Source organism: Polyergus mexicanus, unplaced genomic scaffold, assembly GCF_030449975.1.
Source record: "Polyergus mexicanus isolate NDT 795.1 unplaced genomic scaffold, iyPolMexi1.0 SCAF_18, whole genome shotgun sequence".
NCBI lineage: Eukaryota > Metazoa > Arthropoda > Insecta > Hymenoptera > Formicidae > Polyergus > Polyergus mexicanus.
In genome coordinates, this window is record NW_027223338.1 from 2,545,360 (window position 1) to 2,564,951 (window position 19,592).

General features: G+C 39.7%; 3 protein-coding genes across 3 annotated transcripts; 1 reads left to right on the plus strand and 2 right to left on the minus strand.

The window, feature by feature from the left end:
• The first annotated feature begins 2,265 nt into the window (after positions 1 to 2,265).
• LOC138941315 (uncharacterized) lies at positions 2,266 to 3,060 on the plus strand. Its single transcript, XM_070310877.1, has 2 exons — positions 2,266 to 2,360; positions 2,457 to 3,060. The coding sequence occupies exons 1-2, from the start codon at positions 2,266 to 2,268 to the stop codon at positions 3,058 to 3,060; spliced, it is 699 nt and encodes a 232-aa protein (XP_070166978.1).
• Positions 3,061 to 14,651: 11,591 nt separating this feature from the next.
• Positions 14,652 to 15,422, minus strand: LOC138941316 (uncharacterized). Its single transcript, XM_070310879.1, has one exon. It carries the CDS (start codon positions 15,420 to 15,422, stop codon positions 14,652 to 14,654), a length of 771 nt encoding a protein of 256 aa, XP_070166980.1.
• A 134-nt stretch (positions 15,423 to 15,556) lies between these two features.
• LOC138941317 (uncharacterized) lies at positions 15,557 to 16,570 on the minus strand. The gene has a single exon (XM_070310880.1). The coding sequence runs from the start codon at positions 16,568 to 16,570 to the stop codon at positions 15,557 to 15,559; it is 1,014 nt and encodes a 337-aa protein (XP_070166981.1).
• Positions 16,571 to 19,592: the final 3,022 nt, after the last annotated feature.

Genomic DNA, 19,592 nt, shown 5'->3' on the forward strand with positions numbered 1-19,592 from the left:
CAACGAAACGACGACGAAACGCCAACGAAACGCTAACAAACGACAACGAAACGTCAACGAACAACAATGGACAGCAACAAACGGATCAAGAACGACTACGAACGGCTGACGAATGACAGCGGACGACAACGAACGGTTATTGGACGGTTATCTAACAGTTCAGGAACGGGTCAGGAACGGCTACGAACGAATCAGGAACGACTACCAGACGGGTCAGGAACGGCTACGAACGGCTATCGAACGGCAACGAATGGTAGCGGATGATAAAGAACGACTATTGAATGACAATAAACGGAAATAAACGACTATTATATGGTTAAAAAAAAAAAGGTTAAAGATATAAATCATAATGTAATTTCTTTGCACATATTATTACGCGCCGACTAGCCGTACCACTAAAAACATGACATCGTTAAAATCCAACGGACGTAAAAATATCGAGAAGCTACGACTCGTCGAGGAACTGCATGCTTCGGCGAGAAGAAATTTTCCCCGAAGACGCGTCATAGTGCGGGGTTACGATGACCTGTGGCAAGCTGACATCGTCGAGATGCGTCCGTACTCTCGTTTCAACAAAGGTTACCACTACATACTCACCGTCATCGATGTGCTGAGCAAGTGGGCTGTACCGCTCAAGAGTAAAGGTGGAAGTGAGACGGCTGATGCTATCGCTGAGATAATTCGAGATAGTAAGAGATGCCCGAAAAACATGCAAACCGATATGGGAAAAGAATTTTATAACATCGACGTACAACGTCTCATAAGAAAACACGACATCAATCATTATTCCACGTATTCGGTGTTGAAGGCATCGGTTGTCGAACGATTTAATCGCACGTTAAAGAATGACATGTGGAAAATGTTTACGCTGAACGGAACTTACAAGTGGGTTGACGCGTTGCCGCGACTCGTGTCGGATTACAACGCGCGCAAGCATCGCACTATCGGTATGAGACCTATCGATGTTACCCCCGCGATAGCCGATAAACTTTTAAATACAGTATACAGCAATGTAAAGATTGCGGCACCAGCAAGATTTAAAGTAGGTAACCCGGTACGCGTTAGCAAGTATAAGACGATCTTCGAGAAGGGTTACACACCAAATTGGACCACCGAGGTGTTTAAGATTATTAAAGTGCAGCGTACTAATCCCGTAACCTATCTACTCGAGGACTATCGCGGAAAATCTATTGCTGGAGCATTCTACGAATACGAGTTGCATCGCGCGACTTATCCGGACGTGTATCTCGTGGAGAAAGTACTGCGCAGAAAAGGTGACGAGGTTTACGTGAAATGGTTGGGATTCGAGTGTAAGGAGAACGTGCCGCCGAATACCACAGCGTACTGCCTCATCATACACGATCGCGTGATTCAGTACAACCCGTTGACCAATGTTGTGCGCAAAATCACCTAAGTGTGGGGGGAGGGGAGAATGAGACGATATAAAATCTATAATACATCAGGATCAATCGCAGTCTTCTTCTTTTCGACGTGCTGATATAAAAAAAAACGTCATGTCCGTACCAACGTTCGTGGACCTACAAGGATTCTTCATCGGGATGAAATTTGTCGTAAAGGAGGTGGCGGTGCTGAGAAAGGGGACCGTTCTGGCGCATTACATTTTTACATACCCCCTACCATGGAATCTCCTCACAAAATCCGACAAATCGTGTGCTTCCTGGCTGATCGCGAATCACCATGGATTACGATGGGAAGACGGAAACGTACCGTACAGCATGGCTAAACGCTTGATTACATCAGCCGTGCTTGGAACAGAAGAGAATGGCGATACGTCGACTCTCGTGTACGTCAAGGGATGCCAGAAACGAGAATGGCTGGTGGATTTACTTGAGAATTATGCGAGAGAAAACCTAATCATCGAGACTTTGGATGCTGATTACGAAGATATTGAATCTTTAAATAATCTAGATGTTACTAATACTATACGATGTGGAAAACATGTTAAGAATTGTGCATTACAGAATGTATTAAAAATATTTAACTGGTGGTTGCAACGTTAAAAAAAAATATTTTTATAAATAAAATGTGTAAACGTATTTAATGTTTTTTATTTCTTATTCTCCCCACTCCTTTCCTCAGAAGTTGTTTCTAAGAATTCTTTTAACATTGATCGTTGCCCCTTCTCCTAAATTTTCTGAGCATTAATCTCCCACCACATCATATTTTTGAAAATAAGCGTATTATCGGTTAGTTTTTACACGATCAGTGTCGCGTCAACCGTTCTACTTCTCATAACTTAGAGAAATGTACTCCGCCGAAGGAAACAGCAACGGTGGCAGACGCATGAATTATTACGTTCCTCGAGATGAAATTAGGCCGTACAAGAAACCGCTTGATTTGTAAGTATCACAAATTTTCATATATATATATATATATATATATATATATATATTTTTTTTTTTCCATGCTATTTCATATTTAATCGTATTTTTCAGACACGGTAAACCTCGTTGTATACCACGTATTTTGGTACGCAGATTCGCTTTGACGCGCACTGCGTATAAATACTTGGATATTGGAATCAGCGTTGAATCACAGCGTGGAATCACATCTTACGTGGAATTACATCTCGGCGATAACCGAGGCAATCAAATCGTATTATCTATTGACACATGGGAATCGCTAATGCTGAAACGAGCGGACGTTGAACGACTTGTGCAAACGCCCGATCATACACCAATATGGATTAACGATTTAACAATCGAGATTGTTAAAATACACGATACGAGTGTTGTAAAACTTACGTTACGCGATTCTTGCTTGTACATGAAACCGTCAACTATATTTTTCTTATTCGAACTCGAACACTGTGTTAATCATGAATATTTGAAGCTGTGTGAGAATTTAGAAGCTGTAAATGAGAGTTTCGATCGATTTGTCGTTAATTTGCAAGGTAATATGTTTGGCGCCGAGAAAGATAACGCTGTTAAAATCTTGCGCGATGTTTTTGATAAAACATCTATCATAGATTGCGAACTATTAGCTTATGCTGTGGATGAAATTTTGTCTGAAACCTTGAGACGAGGTGATGTATTTTAACATAAATAAATGTGCTAAAAAAAAATGAAAAGAAAAATATGTTTATTTCTTTCGCTTCCCTTCCCTTCCCCACTTATAAGATAGATATGTAATTGTGGCGCGACCGGATGGGAGAAGGATAGCGCGAGGCGTTCGCGAGTAGGAAAAGGAAAGCATTCTATGGGTGTGGGAGAAGGATAGCGCGAGACATGCACGAGTAGGAAAAGGAAAGAAGGAAGCACAGAAATAATCGACATTTTTAAAATCTAGTAATAATAATAATAATAATAATAATAATAATAATAATAATATGGGTATTTCGTTAGAAGAATTTTATTATCTAGTCGGTATCTTTTAGTTTTCTACCAAAAAATTCCACTTTCTCTTCCAAAGGGACTCGGGCGCTTTGGCGTTCGTATCACGCGATAGTTTTAATATCTATTGATATGTACATATGTTGATCGATTGAGAATCGGAAAGAAATATAGAAGAGAGTATAGAAAGTGTTAAAAAAGTAATGAATTTCATGTATATATCAAATATATTTTTATGTTTAACATATTCAAATCTTATTTGATTTTTATTATTGTGCTATACATGAAAGCAACATTATATCTTGCGAGACGCTATTTGTTCATAATATAATATAATATAAATATAATAACCCGCTTTTGTAATACACCGCGCCGATTCGGCCGCATGTGCAATCTTGCGAGACACTATTTGTTTGTAATATAATATAAATATAATATAATAATATATGTATACTGTCATATTTTTTAAATAATCAAACATTAATACTGATAAATAATATTTATCAAATAGCATAGAAAAATGTGATAAATATAGATACAAGCATTTATCACAAATCAATAGAAATGCTATATTTATTAAGTAAAGGAAAAGGAGGACTTTGGACGAATGATTGTTCCTTATCGGCTTTCACCCGCGTGATATCATTCCCCCGCGGCACCAAAATCCCCCTCCGCCCGCGTGACGTCATGCCCCCTCGCCCGCAAGGTTTCCCCTCGACCCGCATTCCCCTCGGAGGACCTGCGTTAGAACTCTCCTAGTTCTACTACTTGCGCAATCTCCTCACCATCATCTCACTCACTCTAGTCCTTCTCTTTAGTGTTCTTTCTCTCTTCCTTTTCTCTCTCGTACGCGACCTCAACCCAATCCCGATGCCGGTCTTATCAATCCAATCAGCATCGCGCCACGCTATCAGCCAATCATAATCAAGCTTTCAGGAGCTTTTCCGCGCTCCTGCGTCGATATCGACCCTTCCGGTGATCCTCGATCATTCCGTGAGTAACGGTCTTTCATAGCGCACGCTGTCTTTAGAAAAGTCTACAAAGCTCTCGGAATTTGGTTTGCGATTCGGATCGGATCTAGGAATCAATCTCACGGTGTTCTCAAGGATCTCAGTGACCATAAGTACATTATCAACCGGAAATCAATCATCGAAGTAAGTGTAAGTGTGAATATTCGCGAGGTGCGGCTCGGACCAACGTACGTGCGCGTGGATTCTAAACGTTCTTCCCGACACCCCCCGAAACCAGAAACTCCTCGGGTACTTTATCAAACAGAATGTGAACGAATCACTTTTGTCATTTGAAGAGCGAAAGAAATCAGCAGAAATTCGCTATGCCGCGTTAATTGCTGATAAAAATATTTCGCATCGAACGGCAAAAGATATTCTTACTCTTTTCCAAGAAATAGGAAAAAATTTTAATGTTTTGAAAAATATGAGTATGGGCCGAACAAAATAATTTCACAAGTACAAGTATAATTTCAAATGTGTTATGTCCGATTGAGACGGATCGTATAGTTAACAGCATTCAAAACACTAAATTTTCAATTTTTATTGATGAAACATCTGATATTTCAAATGAAAAATGGATGATGTTTCTTGTTCGGTATGTTGATTCGAAAACATTAAACATTCGCTAGCAATTAGTAAAATTAATTAATATTGATGCGAGAGACTGTAGCGCAGAAAAATTGTTTAATGCTTTTAAAGCTGAAATGTGGAAATTGAATATTCCATTTTTAAATATTGTTGCTTTATCATGTGGCAATGCATCCGTAATGACGGGAAAACATTTTTCATTTAAAAAAAAGCTGAAAGAGATGTGTAAAAATTTAATTACACTTCCATGTCCTTGTCATTCCACTGCATTAGTTGCGCATGCCGCATGCGCTAAAATACCGAATTATTGCGAGGAATTTTAAAAAAAAATCGTGAATTTTATTAACGATAGTCTAAAACATTCGGCAATTTATCAAGAGTTCTGTGAATGTTTTCAGCAAACAAACCTAAAAATTTTAAAGTTGTCTGATACACGGTGGCTTTCTCATCATTCATGTGTTGAAAGACTTCTTGAGTCTTGGGATACTATCAAGTTATTTCTGAATGAAATTACCATAAGCGAAAGAACAAAGTCTGGAACATATTTATTATCTATGATGCAAAATCTAGATATAAAAGCCTATTTCTTATTTTTACAGCATATTTTAAATTTTTTAAATTCATTTAATGCATTTTTCCAAGCTGTGGAAACTAGAATACATTTATTGCAGCCAAAGTCAGTAGAACTTTTAACCACAGTTTGCAAACATTTTTTAAAGTCAGAGCATTTGAATAATTTATGTGATAATATTAAATTTGATGAAAAGGAGAATCAAAAATTGTTAGAAGAAGTTTCTTTAGGATCTGAATGTGAAGACTACCTCGATGAATTAATGAAGGAAGGACATGCAGATATAGTTGCAAATGTTCGAAAGAATTGTTTGCAATTTTATGTAACTGCCGCCGAGGAAATTTATAAAAGATTACCAATTAATGATAAATTTTTATCAAAATTAAAAGTTTTCGAACATAACCTAGTATTATTAGATATTGATAGAGAAACATCATTGAATGATGTTTCTTTTATCGCTGAAACTCTTGGCGGGTTTGACGAAAACGGTTTGAAGAAAGAATGGCTTACTTTACATCTAGATTTTACAATAACAGAAAAGGAAAAGCTATTAAAATTAAGCTTTGATGATATGTGGAAACAAATTTTACAAAGTCAGTATTCCACTGATATTGATAAATATCCCAATCTCAAACGTCTTTTGAATGCTGTTAGATCACTTCCAAATTCGAATGCCGATCCAGAAAGAATGTTTTCTGTTTTAACAGATTTAAAAACAAAAAAACGAAATAAACTTTCGTCTTCCTCTATAAATGCTATTTGTGTTTTGAAATCAGCATTGAAAGCAAGAAAAGAAACCATTCTAAACATGGAAATTGATGAGAAGCATTTATCTCTCATGTCGTCGGACAAATTATATAACACTCCTCCTAAAAAACAAAAAAGCAGTCTTACATTATATGCTGCAGATGTTTGTGATATTGCTGGTCCCTCAACATCTACCGATATGCAATAATAATGTTCAGAAGATAATGACTTATATTTTATGGCCATTATTATTCATATAATATAATATAATAAAAATAGTTGCTTTACTTATTTTATTGTAAAAATATCATGTCGGTAATAGATATTATGTCTCCAAAAGACACCATATTTGTAAAAGGCGCGTCTAAAAATTTTCATGTCTGTAATAGACATTATGTTTGCAAAAGACATAATAAAGTAAATATGTAAAAAAATATTATGTCTACAAGATACATCAATAAAATGTGGTACAATAGGGCTCCAGGCGAAGATCCACATAATAAAAAAATCTAACGCGCCATTAGTGGAACCTCATGGGTGGTGTGGAAGTCCATTCACTCTTTGTTCTTATATTATTGTAATATTTATAATTTTACACAAATATATATTTATGTAAATAATTAATAAAGTAATTATTAAAGTAAAGAAATAAGAAATCGCATATGTCCTTACACGTAAATATATCACTTTTACCATATCATAATAAATAATAAAACTTAATATAGCATAACGAAAAAATGTTTTATGTAACTATGTATATATATACATATATATATACATAATAAAAAGTTCACGAGTCGGAAAAGCATTTAACGCTGTCGTATGTAATAAGCCAAGCGATCAACATTGCCTTCGTTGCCAGCTCGGTAGAAAGTGAGAAGAAGACGGAAAACATATGTCTGTTCTTCTCTATTCTCCGAAACTAACCGAAGCGCAGAGTGCACATGTACGCGGTTCGCGCTTGTGTGCCTTATCCCCTCCATTGCTGAGCCGTGAGCCGCGGGACCTGTTTCTGGCGGGAGTGGTGCACTTGGACACAGTATAATTGGACACGGTGCAAATGGACACGTTACAAATGGACACGAGATTTTGCACACGGTTCAATTGGACACAGTGCATTTGGACACAGTAATTTTGGATACAGTAGCTTTTGGACACATAAGAAAATACGCATCGTTTACTTGGACACCGCTTACTTGGACACTGTTCATTTGGACACCGTTCGTTTGGACACAGAAAGATGCGCACCGTTCATTTGGACACCGTTCGTTTGGACACCGTTATTTGCCCACCGTTCGTTTGGACACCGTTCATTTGCCCACCGTTCGTTTGGACACCGTTCATTTGCTCACCGTTCGTTTGGACACCGTTCGTTTGGACACCAAAATTTGATTTAAGTTATACGATGTAATCCATACCAAATTTTTGTTTTAAATAAGAAATAGGTTATATCTTCCGGAAGTGGAGCCCCCCCGCAGGGGGGGCGGAACCTACTGTATCCATGCATGACATCCAAATATGCGAAAGGCTAAACAAAGTGCTAAAAGCAATGTAAAATTAATGACATCAGTATCAGAGATATATAAGTATGAATATATTCTATTTTGACAGATATTATAACCTTCAAATGTATCTCCTTTTCACGATTTCATATTTTACATAGATTTACCAGTATAAAGTGTTATAAGAATACTGATTATATTTTCCCAAAATGATTTTTATTTCTCTCCATCTGTTACATATTCAAACAAACAGTGCGCATGTTTCTGTGTACAAATGAACGGTGTCCAAACAAACGGTGGGCAAATGAACGGTGTCCAAACGAACGGTGGGCAAATGAACGGTGTCCAAACGAACAGTGGGCAAATTAACGGTGTCCAAACGAACGGTGGGCAAATGAACGGTGTCCAAACGAACGGTGGGCAAATAACGATGTCCAAACGAACGGTGTCCAAATGAACGGTGCGCGTCTTTCTGTGTCCAAACGAACGGTGTCCATATGAACAGTGTCCAAGTGAGCGGTGTCCAAGTAAACGATGCGTATTTTCTTACGTGTCCAGAAGCTACTGTATCCAAAATTACTGTGTCCAAATGCACTGTGTCCAATTGAACCGTGTGCACAATCTCGTGTCCATTTGTAACGTGTCCATTTGCACCGTGTCCAATTGTACTGTGTCCAAGTGAAGGCCACTCGTTTCTGGCTACACTGCGCGTAGCGCAACCGGAAGATGATACCGATGCCGCAAACAAACAGTACGTGGAAATACGTGTCAAGCTTTTAGAAGATAGATTGGAAAAACTTGAGAAAAAAATAATCACGGTTGAGACGAATATGCGGACGCTACAAATAATGATGGACGAGATGCAGAAAATGCTTTGGGATGCAACTCACGCGCGGGCTACATCTAATTCAGCGCAAGAGAAGAAAGATATATAAAGATATATAAAGAATATACGTGGAGGAATTATCTCATTATTGCAAATTATGCCTCGATCGAATATGCCGCAAAAGACCTCTGAAAAATAGCTGCTCGTGGAGGAATTGCACGCTCCAGCGAGAAAAAATTTTCCACATAGACGTGTCATAGTACGCAGATTCGATGATCTGTAGCAGGCGGACGTGGTCGAGATGCGGCCATATGCACGATTCAACAAAGGCTACAATTACATACTCACAGTTATCGATGTGTTGAACAAGTATGCGTGGGCTGTACCGCTCAAGAGTAAGAGTGAAAACGAGACGGCTGACGCTATCGCAAAGATAATTCGAGACGATGGAAGATGTCCGAAAAATTTTCAAACCGACAGAGGAAAAGAATTTTACAACGCAAATATACAGAAATTCGTGAACAAACACCGCATTAATCATTATCCGACGTACTCTGTCATGAAAGCCTCGGTCGTGAAACGATTCAACCGAACGTTAAAGAGCAATATGTGGAAAATGTTTACGCTTAATGGAAATTACATGTGGATCAACGCGTTGCCCCGGCTCGTTGGAGAGTACAATGCGCGAAAACATCGCACTATCGATACGAGACCTATCGATGTTACCCCCGCGATCGCCGATAAACTTTTAAATACGGTATACAGCAACTTAAATATTGCGGCACCGGCAAGATTCAAAGTAGGCGATCCGGTACGCGTGAGTAAATTCAAGACCATCTTTGACAAAGATTATACGCCAAATTGGTCGACCGAAGTGTTTAAGATCGTTAAGTGCAGAAAACTAATCCCGTGACCTATGTACTCGAAGACTCGCGCGGAAATCCCGTCGTCGGCGGATTTTACGAATACGAATTACAATGCGTTGTTAATCCGGAGGTACATCTTGTCGAAAAGGTGATACACAAAAAGGGTGACAAGGTTTACGTGAAATGGCTGGGACTTGATGATACACACAATTCTTGGATAGATAAAAATAATATATTATAAATATGTTAACAATAATATATAATATTAAAGATATTTTACAAATATAAACAAAATTGTACACATTATAATATATATATATATATATATATATATATATATATATATATACAATTTACAATAAATATACATATTATTTTAATTTACAATAAATATACATAATTTTTATTTACAATAAATATACGTGATTTTTATTTACAACGATATTTTGTAATGTCCCCACGGTAACGTGTCGGTGGTTTCGGGTACGATATACCGCTTATCACACACATTGTACGGACTTAGAGCAATTTTTGTCTCATGAACAGTGTATACTTCCTGTAATTTAGATGTTATACAAGACTGCTGACGCAGTCATTTTAATCTCTTCGTTCAAACACCGCGTGTAATCGCCGAACGTTATCGTTCTCGCGACGACGTTACTCTTGACGCCTTTTACCTTTTTCGTATCCTTCTTATCATCTACACGCAACGCGTACATTTTTGCCCTAAGCCCGACGAATTCGGTCATGATGGCGCCATTATTTTCATCCTTCATTAAACCCGGTATCTTTTTATTTGCGAGCGGTATACCGTACACATTGTCCATCGCATAATCGCTGGTATCGAATCTGTCGATGTTGCGCTTTATATTCTCATATACATCTTCACACTCAATGTGATATATGAGACTGTCGGTGTCGGTGTACATGACTTTACATTTATCTCGATACATAGGTACCATATAATCGTGGTGAAACTCGTACAAACATGTTTTGGATATGTCAAGTATACACATACCCACGTAGATTGGTTTATTAAATTTAACCTCGAGATTGCGCAATTCAACGGCGGTCAGATTCTTCGAAAACGCGCTTCTACTATGAAAATTTGGTTTTGCGATCATTGCCTCTGCGCCATATCTTCCATCCCAATATGTCACGAGCTTAATATTAACGTGATTGCGCACATTTTCCATCGTTTTGCCGAATACCGCATTATTTATTAATTTATATAAATTTTTTTCAAAATCATTTTTTGCATGTGTTCTGAACTGTGTATTAAGTTCGATATAAGTGCGAAGCCATGGCGATTGCGAAAACTGTAATATTCGATGTATTTTCGTAACGCGAAGTCCGTGTCGCGTGCATTGCTGCAGGTTGCGGTAATGTATTACGTAACGTTTCTTATCGTATAAGGTTGCGAGCAGCTTATCCTGCCGCTTACCAGGTGGTTTGTCGCGTGTCGGGCAAAACGGTAGATCAGTGTGCGCATCGTGAACACGTTGCGGATATTCGAGATCGATTTCAAGGATATAGCCTGTAGGCGAATCGAGCGCGATCGATGATATATCAAAATCGGATACGTCGTCGACCCATCGAAAATCTGCTTAGGGCGAAGGTTGACACATTGCCCATCCGTACAAATTATTTACATCAAAGTACATGAGATACGATGAAGGTTTCGATGGATCGTACGACTGCATATACTTGTTATTAGCATGTGCGTATCTATTGGAACATTGACTCAAATCACCGCGTATTCCACGTTCGATAAATAAAACCATGTCGATATTTGTAAGCAATTCGAAGGTAATATTGGTATGCTTCAACATGGCGTCCCACGTGTATCCGGGAAGAGTATAGTAATACGCGGGATCGAGCCCATAACTTTTAATACAATTTTCGCGGAAATTTTCAAAAATGTCTGCTAATAACAAGACATCAGTTTTGAGATACAAGTTGCTATAGTCGCCCAGCGTTCGAATGGAGAACCGCTCCCACACGTTCTCGGCGTGCGCGTAATCGCTCTCGGATATTGTGTCACTGGTCTGTAAAATGATTCGCGCGATGGTAAACACGTATCTTGCAACCTGTCAACGTAGTCAATATATTCGTACGGAAAAACGCCCTTTCGTGTTAATAAATTGAAATTATCATGCGGTAAATTTTGAAATTCGGATATTAAAATTTTGAGTTTGTCTTTATTCAAGAATGATGCCAATTTATTGAGACTGGCTGTGAGAAATTTATACGAATCGATAAAACGCAATTTAATATGATTTTCCGATTACTCTTCGACAAGTTTAACGTTTTTCGTAAATGATATATATCTTTCCTTTGTTATCGGAAGTAACTCGATTCTCCCTTCGAACGCTGTAGCTATTTCCTTGTTAATAAAATGCGCGTCCTAACCGGATAAATTATGAAAAACTATGGGAATGCAAAAAGAATCTTTATAATTTAAATTACAATTTGAATGCGCGACACCTCTGTATCGCCCAGTCAGATGGCAATGATCGCGTATGCGTGTATCGTCTTGTATGAATGGTTTCTCGCAAATATGGCATTGTGTCGCGTTATGAAATTTTTCTCATTCATCGGATGTTAAATTTACCATGGGAACATTAGCTGATAAAATACTTTTTACACGCAGTGCTAAATTTTTAAGTTCTTCGACGAACCATGACATGCAATTGGTACCACGACGAGAATGATACGCGGATAACGATTCGTCGTACGAGCAGTGTACATAATAAGCAATACTAAATACTTTATGATGTTGGTAATTTTTCTCTCCCTCCATCTTTTCCAAAACGCACTCCAAGTCGGCGTACACGACGAAAGGAAGCCGCTCTTTCCGGTTATAGTTGTTGAACATGAGCCACTTGTCCTTATCGCTCGGTAATCGAATAGCGTACTCGTTCATCTCTCGACAGTCCACCGTATGTGACTGTAACTTGTCGTTTGAGCCAAAGTAGTGCAAACATCTGTAAAAAGAAATTATTCTTTACTTTTTTGTTCAATTATTTCTACAATATTTTATTAAATATATACGTACCGATCGCAGATATATTTCTTGTGCTCTTTTTTGCTCAATTGCGAGCTCACGAGTCTGGATAGATTCTTGATCCACGCGAAGTGTCCAACGTTGTTGTCTTTAATGTACAACAGGTTGACGTGTTTGTCTCTCTTTAACTCGCTCAGATGTATCGGGACAATGTTCTTTCCCTCGATACTATATACATTGATTGAGATATCGTTCACAAGTTCGAATTTTTTAATTTGATTCACAGACGTATAATGAGGATATGAAGATTCCCGTTCCGCGTTTCTTTCAACTGGATGTATTGGGTTGAGTAAAAAGTCATTGCGCATTTTTTGTATGTTTTTCAAAGTCAAATATGTATGAATGACTCTAGTACTGCCAAAACTGAACTAATGCAATTTGTTGTAAAAATACGCAATGACTTTATGGGTGTAGTAGCGATTATACGCATAGTTATATTCTAATCCGCAGTTTTTCACCCAAAGTTATAGGTAGAGAAATAAATGGTATTTTATCAAACATATATATTTTATTACTTTCTCCATTTACAATTATGCCGGTTCTCTTTATCGCAATTTCGATTTCGGGTTTGATTGTTATTGTTAAATAGTAATTTGCGGGCTTTTCCTCCTCTACGCTTTGTCTGCGTTGCCGCGTCGATGCCGATTCTAATTGAACTCGTCTGCGTGGCGATACTCTCCTTCGGGGGTGTCCTTCTCAGCGGTGAAATTAGCGGTGGCGGATACCACGGAATAGGAGGCGTGATACTCCGTGATCGATCAATGTCTGGCGTGATTGGTCGGTCTTTTTTGGTGCCCTGCCCGGTGGTGGATTTCGGCGGGCTGGCGCCGAATAGCGCCAGTAGCCTGGCCTCGTTCTTCTTTCTTCTTGGAAGCGGGACTTCTGGAACTGGTAGCTCGTTTCTGGCTGAGGTTGAACTGGCGCTGAGGGTTAGGTCTACCGTGACCAGAGGAAGCGTTGGCTGTCCACCTGCTGCTGGCGGCGGTCGAACGCCGAATGTTGGAGGCGGCCGAGCGCATAGACTGGCCCCGAATTTGCATTTGGTTGGATTCAGTAGAATTCCATTCTCTTCTAACCGTTTGAAGAGTTTGCGCAGATGATCTTCATGTTCCCTCTCGTTGTTGGATGCGACCAATATGTCGTCAATATACGCGTAGCAGAATTCCAAATCGCTGGTTATTTCATTAATAAAGCGTTGGAACGTTTGTGCTGCATTTCGAAGACCGAATGGCATGAATCGAAATTCAAAAAGTCCGAAAGGAGTGGTGATAGCTGTTTTAGGTATATCTTCAGGGTGTACAGGAATCTGGTTATATGCCCGGACTAAGTCTAGCGTTGAAAAAACTTTCTTATTATAGAGTGTTTGCGAGAAGTCTTCAATATGAGGTATTGGGTAACGATCGGGTATTGTCCTGTCATTCAACCTTCTAAAGTCACCACATGGTCTCCATGCGTCTCCCTTCTTTGGAACCATATGCAAGGGAGCCGACCATGGGCTTTTTGAGGGTTGAATTATTCCTTCTTGAAGCAGAAGATTAAATTCTGCCTTTGCTGCTTTTAATTTATCGGGTGCCAGTCTGCGAGGACGACTTGCTTCCGGAGGACCATCAGTCGTTTTTATGAAATGCTTCGTGTTGTGTTTGATTGTTCGTTCTTTGGTAGTAGCCCTTATAATGCTGGGGAATTCTGCCAGAATTCGATGGTACTTGTCTTTGATTGCCAAGGTCTTAATTGATTCCGTGAATCCAATTTCTGCTGTTCCTTTAGTGCTTAGACTTGTTTTTCCATCTAACAGGACTCCTTTTTGCAGATCTGGCAGCAAGTGATAATATGCCAAGAAGTCGGCCCCGATGATGGGTGTTGTGACGTTGGCGATCACAAAACGCCATGGGAATGGCCGTCGTAGTCCCAACTCCGGTTGTATAGTTATCCAACCATACGTTGTGATAATGGAGCCATTTGCTGCAAATAATTCGTAATTTGTTGATGTGATTTGTCCTGTTAACATTGAACGAGGATATACACTGACGTCAGATCCTGTGTCAATCAGGAAACGTCTCTTAGTTTTTTGGCAAGTTACATAGAGGCGTCGGGGTCTTTGGGCGGGTCGGCTGGCCTCCATCAGTGACTGCCCTGCTCTTTTTCCGATTGGAATGCACAAGGCGGTGTGCATTTTTGGGCCTTATCCCCGAACCTATTGTGGTAAAAGCAGTTTTTTTTATTGTATTCTCTGCTCTGACTACGGGTTCGGCTAACTTTACGGTCGTGCTTTTTATCTCTTGATCTTCCTCGAGAGAGGTGTGTCATGAGGGTAGTGACCTTCTTAGATAAGGCTTGAATTTGTGTTTCAAGTGTTTCTCTGGGTGTCGTTGTTGCTGCGACAACTGTCCTGGACGTCATTTCGTGGATACGGTCAGCTTGCTCGGCCACGTCGTTCAGGCAATCCTCTGTTCGTGTGGCCAGGATCATCTGAGTTTGATGAGGAAGTCTTCCTAACCATAAGGTGCGTAATAGTGAATCCGGTACATTGTCTGCAGCTAGTGTACGTAGATGTCTTAGGAACTGCGAGGGTTTCCGGTCTCCTATTTCTTCTAATTCGAGGAGCTGTCGAATTCGTTGCTCTTGAGAGACTGATAATCTCTGGACAAGTGCCCTCTTGATGACTTCATACTTGTTTGCTTCAGGAGGATGTGTGATAATGTCCTTAACCTCTCTTATCTGGCGCGATTCTAGTTGTGATAATACGTATGAATATTTTGTGGTATCTTGGGTGATTCCACTCAAGATGAATTGACCTTCCAGCTGAGCGAACCATAGTTCCGGCTCTTCGTTCCAAAAGGGTGGTATTTTTATCGCAAGCTTGTTGATGGCGTTTTCTCCGTTAGTGTTCATGGTTTTTAGCGTCGGGGTCACCAATTTATGGGTGTAGTAGCGATTATACGCATAGTTATATTCTAATCCGCAGTTTTTCACCCAAAGTTATAGGTAGAGAAATAAATGGTATTTTATCAAACATATATATTTTATTACTTTCTCCATTTACAATTATGCCGGTTCTCTTTATCGCAATTTCGATTTCGGGTTTGATTGTTATTGTTAAATAGTAATTTGCGGGCTTTTCCTCCTCTACGCTTTGTCTGCGTTGCCGCGTCGATGCCGATTCTAATTGAACTCGTCTGCGTGGCGATACTCTCCTTCGGGGGTGTCCTTCTCAGCGGTGAAATTAGCGGTGGCGGATACCATGGAATAGGAGGCGTGATACTCCGTGATCGATCAATGTCTGGCGTGATTGGTCGGTCTTTTTTGGTGCCCTGCCCGGTGGTGGATTTCGGCGGGCTGGCGCCGAATAGCGCCAGTAGCCTGGCCTCGTTCTTCTTTCTTCTTGGAAGCGGGACTTCTGGAACTGGTAGCTCGTTTCTGGCTGAGGTTGAACTGGCGCTGAGGGTTAGGTCTACCGTGACCAGAGGAAGCGTTGGCTGTCCACCTGCTGCTGGCGGCGGTCGAACGCCGAATGTTGGAGGCGGCCGAGCGCCTAAGGCGGGAGGTGAGCGAGCTTCGAGTGATGGAGGCGACCGTGCGCCTAATGCTGGAGGCGAGCGAGCGCCGTGTGAAGGAGGCGACCGTGCGCCTAATGCTGGAGGCGAGCGAGCGCCGTGTGAAGGAGGCGACCGTGCGCCTAATGCTGGAGGCGAGCGAGCGCCGTGTGAAGGAGGCGACCGTGCGCCAAATGTTGGAGGCGAGCGAGCGCCTATTCGTCTCCTTTTAGCTGCCGTTAAATGGAGCGGCGTAGGGCGAGTTTTTCGTCGGAGGGCGATTTCCGCCACTGAAGGCAGCGTGCTGGCGTTTTTTGTCCGTGGCGTTTTGGCGGCGTTGCGGCGACTGGCGCCGTGACGTTTATTCAACGTGTTATGCAGTTCTTTAGCGGCTTGCGCTAGAAAGTGAAGCGTCTGGCGCCTATAACTTTCTTCGTGTCTTTCTCCGTAGGGGGTCTGACTTATATTACGGCCGGACGGCTTTTCATTCGCGAGTTGAGGGCGCATTGCGTCGCCAAGCGGTGCCGCCCGCAACACGCGGATGGGCGAGCGCTTTCGAGAAGCGCTGAAATCCGAGCGCCTTCGAGAAACTCTTAAATTGTTGCCATTCTTTTTGTGATTGTAGTATGTCACCACAATTTTTTACTCAACCCAATAATACATTGCATTTTTGTTTGTGCGTTTGGCTAAATCTCACACCTGGTAATGATGTCGTCTCAGCCCAGATGCATCGCAAAAGTTTTAAATTACTTGTATATTAGCACAATTTAACCTTGATAATTATTCTTATATTTCACGAATTTGTCATGTTTTGACACGCGCGTTTGAATTCTGATATCTATGAAGGGTGATATCATCGTGAAGCAGCCGTATCTCGGCGCTTGAAAATTTTATATTACGTTGCATTTTTGTGCATTTGGTTAAATCTCCACCTGGGAGTGATGTCATCGCGAAGCAGCAGTACATCGGCGCTTGAATAGAAAAAATATCGTATCAGCAATAATTCCCACTACATTGCAATTTCGCAACGCTAATACATATTTTAAACATGTTTAATATGTTCAGTATTGCTTGTGTGAAAGGTTCATATAAAAATGTATCCCACTGAAGGAAGCCGCATGAATTATTATGTTCCGATTCAAGATGCTGATGAAACTTCGCCGTGTAAGAAGAAGAAATGTAACAAGTAAGTTTTAATTAATTTAAAGAATTTTTTAACTTTTAAATAATTTTAAACTTTCTAAATATTTATATAAATAATATTTTATTATTCCTTAGCATTTCATCCGAGCCTCGTCGTGCGGTTCGTATACTTGGAAGACGATACGCCTTAACCCCGACGTCATACAAATATTTGGACATTGGAATAAACGTTGGAGCTGCATTTTGCATGGAATTGGCTCTTGGCGACAATCGAGGCAATCAAATAATATTGCCTTTTGAAACATGGAAATCGTGCGGACATTGAACGACTTCTACAATCGACTGAAACCCCATTACGGATTCGAGATTTGACATTTAAAGTGGTTAAAATGTCTGATTCGAATATTATAAAAATAGGATTATTCAATAATTTTTTATATATGAAACCACCATCTATTATATTTATTCGATTTTGAAAAATGCATAGATCATATGTATTACTGGCTATGCGAAAATACGCATATTGTAAATGAAAAATTCAAACAATTTGTAACTATTTTACAACGTAATAATATCGCGAATGTATGGGACGCTGCAAAAGCGATACATGAAAATGATGTTTAACAGCGAATCACTCATAGATTGCGAGTTATTGACATGTGCAGTAAATGATATTCTTTACGATGCTTGTAATAAATAAGTTATTTTACTATTTATCTGTGAATTTAATTATTTATCCCATCCTTTACGTATGAATAAAATTTGTCTCTCGACACACTCTGCTAAAAATGTAGGAAAAATGATGAGGTAGATGAGACGTGATACTCCAGTTAGAAGGAGACAAAAGATATGAAATTAAAATGTATGTAATCGAGAGGAGCGTGCAACGTTATACAATAGTACACAACCGTCTGCAACCTTATGACGATCTTAATAATATATGTGTTATGGCTGACGAAGAAGTTATGGTTATTGATGATGAGGATGTCATTCTCGAAGACAACTTGATGGAAATTGAGAATTTGTTGGACGATTCATCAGACGAAGACCGCGTATTTATTGAGGATTCCGATTACAATAGTGATTGTAGTAGTGATATTACTGACATAAATCAACGTACTTTAAGCCGAGTTGAAATAAATAGTTCAAGTGCTATGAAAATGTGCTGTATATACTTTATTATAAAAGTTAAGACAACGAAAAAATTTGCACATGCTGCTTTATGCATATTTCAGATTTATTTTCGAATATTCGTGTTGTGCGATAACATGAAAGTGCAATTTATGACCTAATCCTGGGATCGTTTTGTGGAGAGTGTAGAAAACTGTAGCAGATAATGCCTTGTAATATGTGTCCAATTTGCATTATATAAGCTGGACAAAACTTGTGTTGTGAAAAGATTTGAATGGGAATTATGGAGGAACCCAAATACATTGCGCGATTAGAACAATATCTATGGGAGGATTTCATAGGGGTAAACTCGGCGAGTTTATGCGACTTATGGGAAGAGGAATGCCTTAAATGTCTCGATGAATTAGAAGCACAATATCGATTCAGAGTGTCAAAGGGACTTATGATTCGATCGCTGCCTGGCCGAATTGCGCGACTACAAAGTTTAAGATATTCGTTACGCAAAAAATACAAACGCTTAGTCTGTGTCCCGGCGCTATCAAGTAACATCCCAGTGAATTCGGTAGTGCAAATGATACAAGGCCGAGAAATCGGTTTAAACAAATCGTATACAGCATGCTTGGACGATTACCTGAGACGTTATCCACTATCGGTCGAGTTCAAGGATTGGTGAACATTGTAAGTATCTATTTTTAAAAATATTAAATATTAAAAATTAAATTAGTATACTAATAAGACTTTTATTTTTCTGTTTCAGAAGGAGCGCCGCCTTATTATACATATTTTATATTTTTTATATTTCTATTATTATTATAATTTTATTTTATTATTTTTATATTTTTATTTTATTATTTTTATCTTATTATTATTTTTAATTCACACATACACATACACACACATTTGTAATATACACACATTTTTTAAAATAAGTATTATTATTATTATTATATATAATAAAATGATTATTTTTGCGTCTCCTTCTTTCCTCTTCTCACTCCTGCATGCCTCGTGTGCCTATCTCTCTTTCTCCCTTTCTCTCGCGAACGTCATCCTTTTCCCACGCCAATGCGGGCGCTATCCTTCTCCTACACGCGTGCATGCCTTGCGCTGTGTCTCTCACACCTACTCGGCTTCGCCGCGGTGCCCTCCCCCTCTCCGCGGACCCCTCGCCTACCGGATACGCCGCGGTCCCCCTCCCTCCTCTCCGCGGCCCCCGCGCCTACCGTTTCGCCGCGGTCTCCTTTCCCTCTTCTCC

Coding starts and splice junctions, on each gene's coding strand:
- LOC138941315 (XM_070310877.1), top strand. CDS start 2,266: ATGTACTCCGCCGAAGGAAACAGCAACGGTGGCAGACGCATGAATTAT. Junction 2,361..2,456: donor TACAAGAAACCGCTTGATTT/GTAAGTATCACA, acceptor CGTATTTTTCAG/ACACGGTAAACCTCGTTGTA.
- LOC138941316 (XM_070310879.1), bottom strand. CDS start 15,422: ATGAACACTAACGGAGAAAACGCCATCAACAAGCTTGCGATAAAAATA.
- LOC138941317 (XM_070310880.1), bottom strand. CDS start 16,570: ATGCGCCCTCAACTCGCGAATGAAAAGCCGTCCGGCCGTAATATAAGT.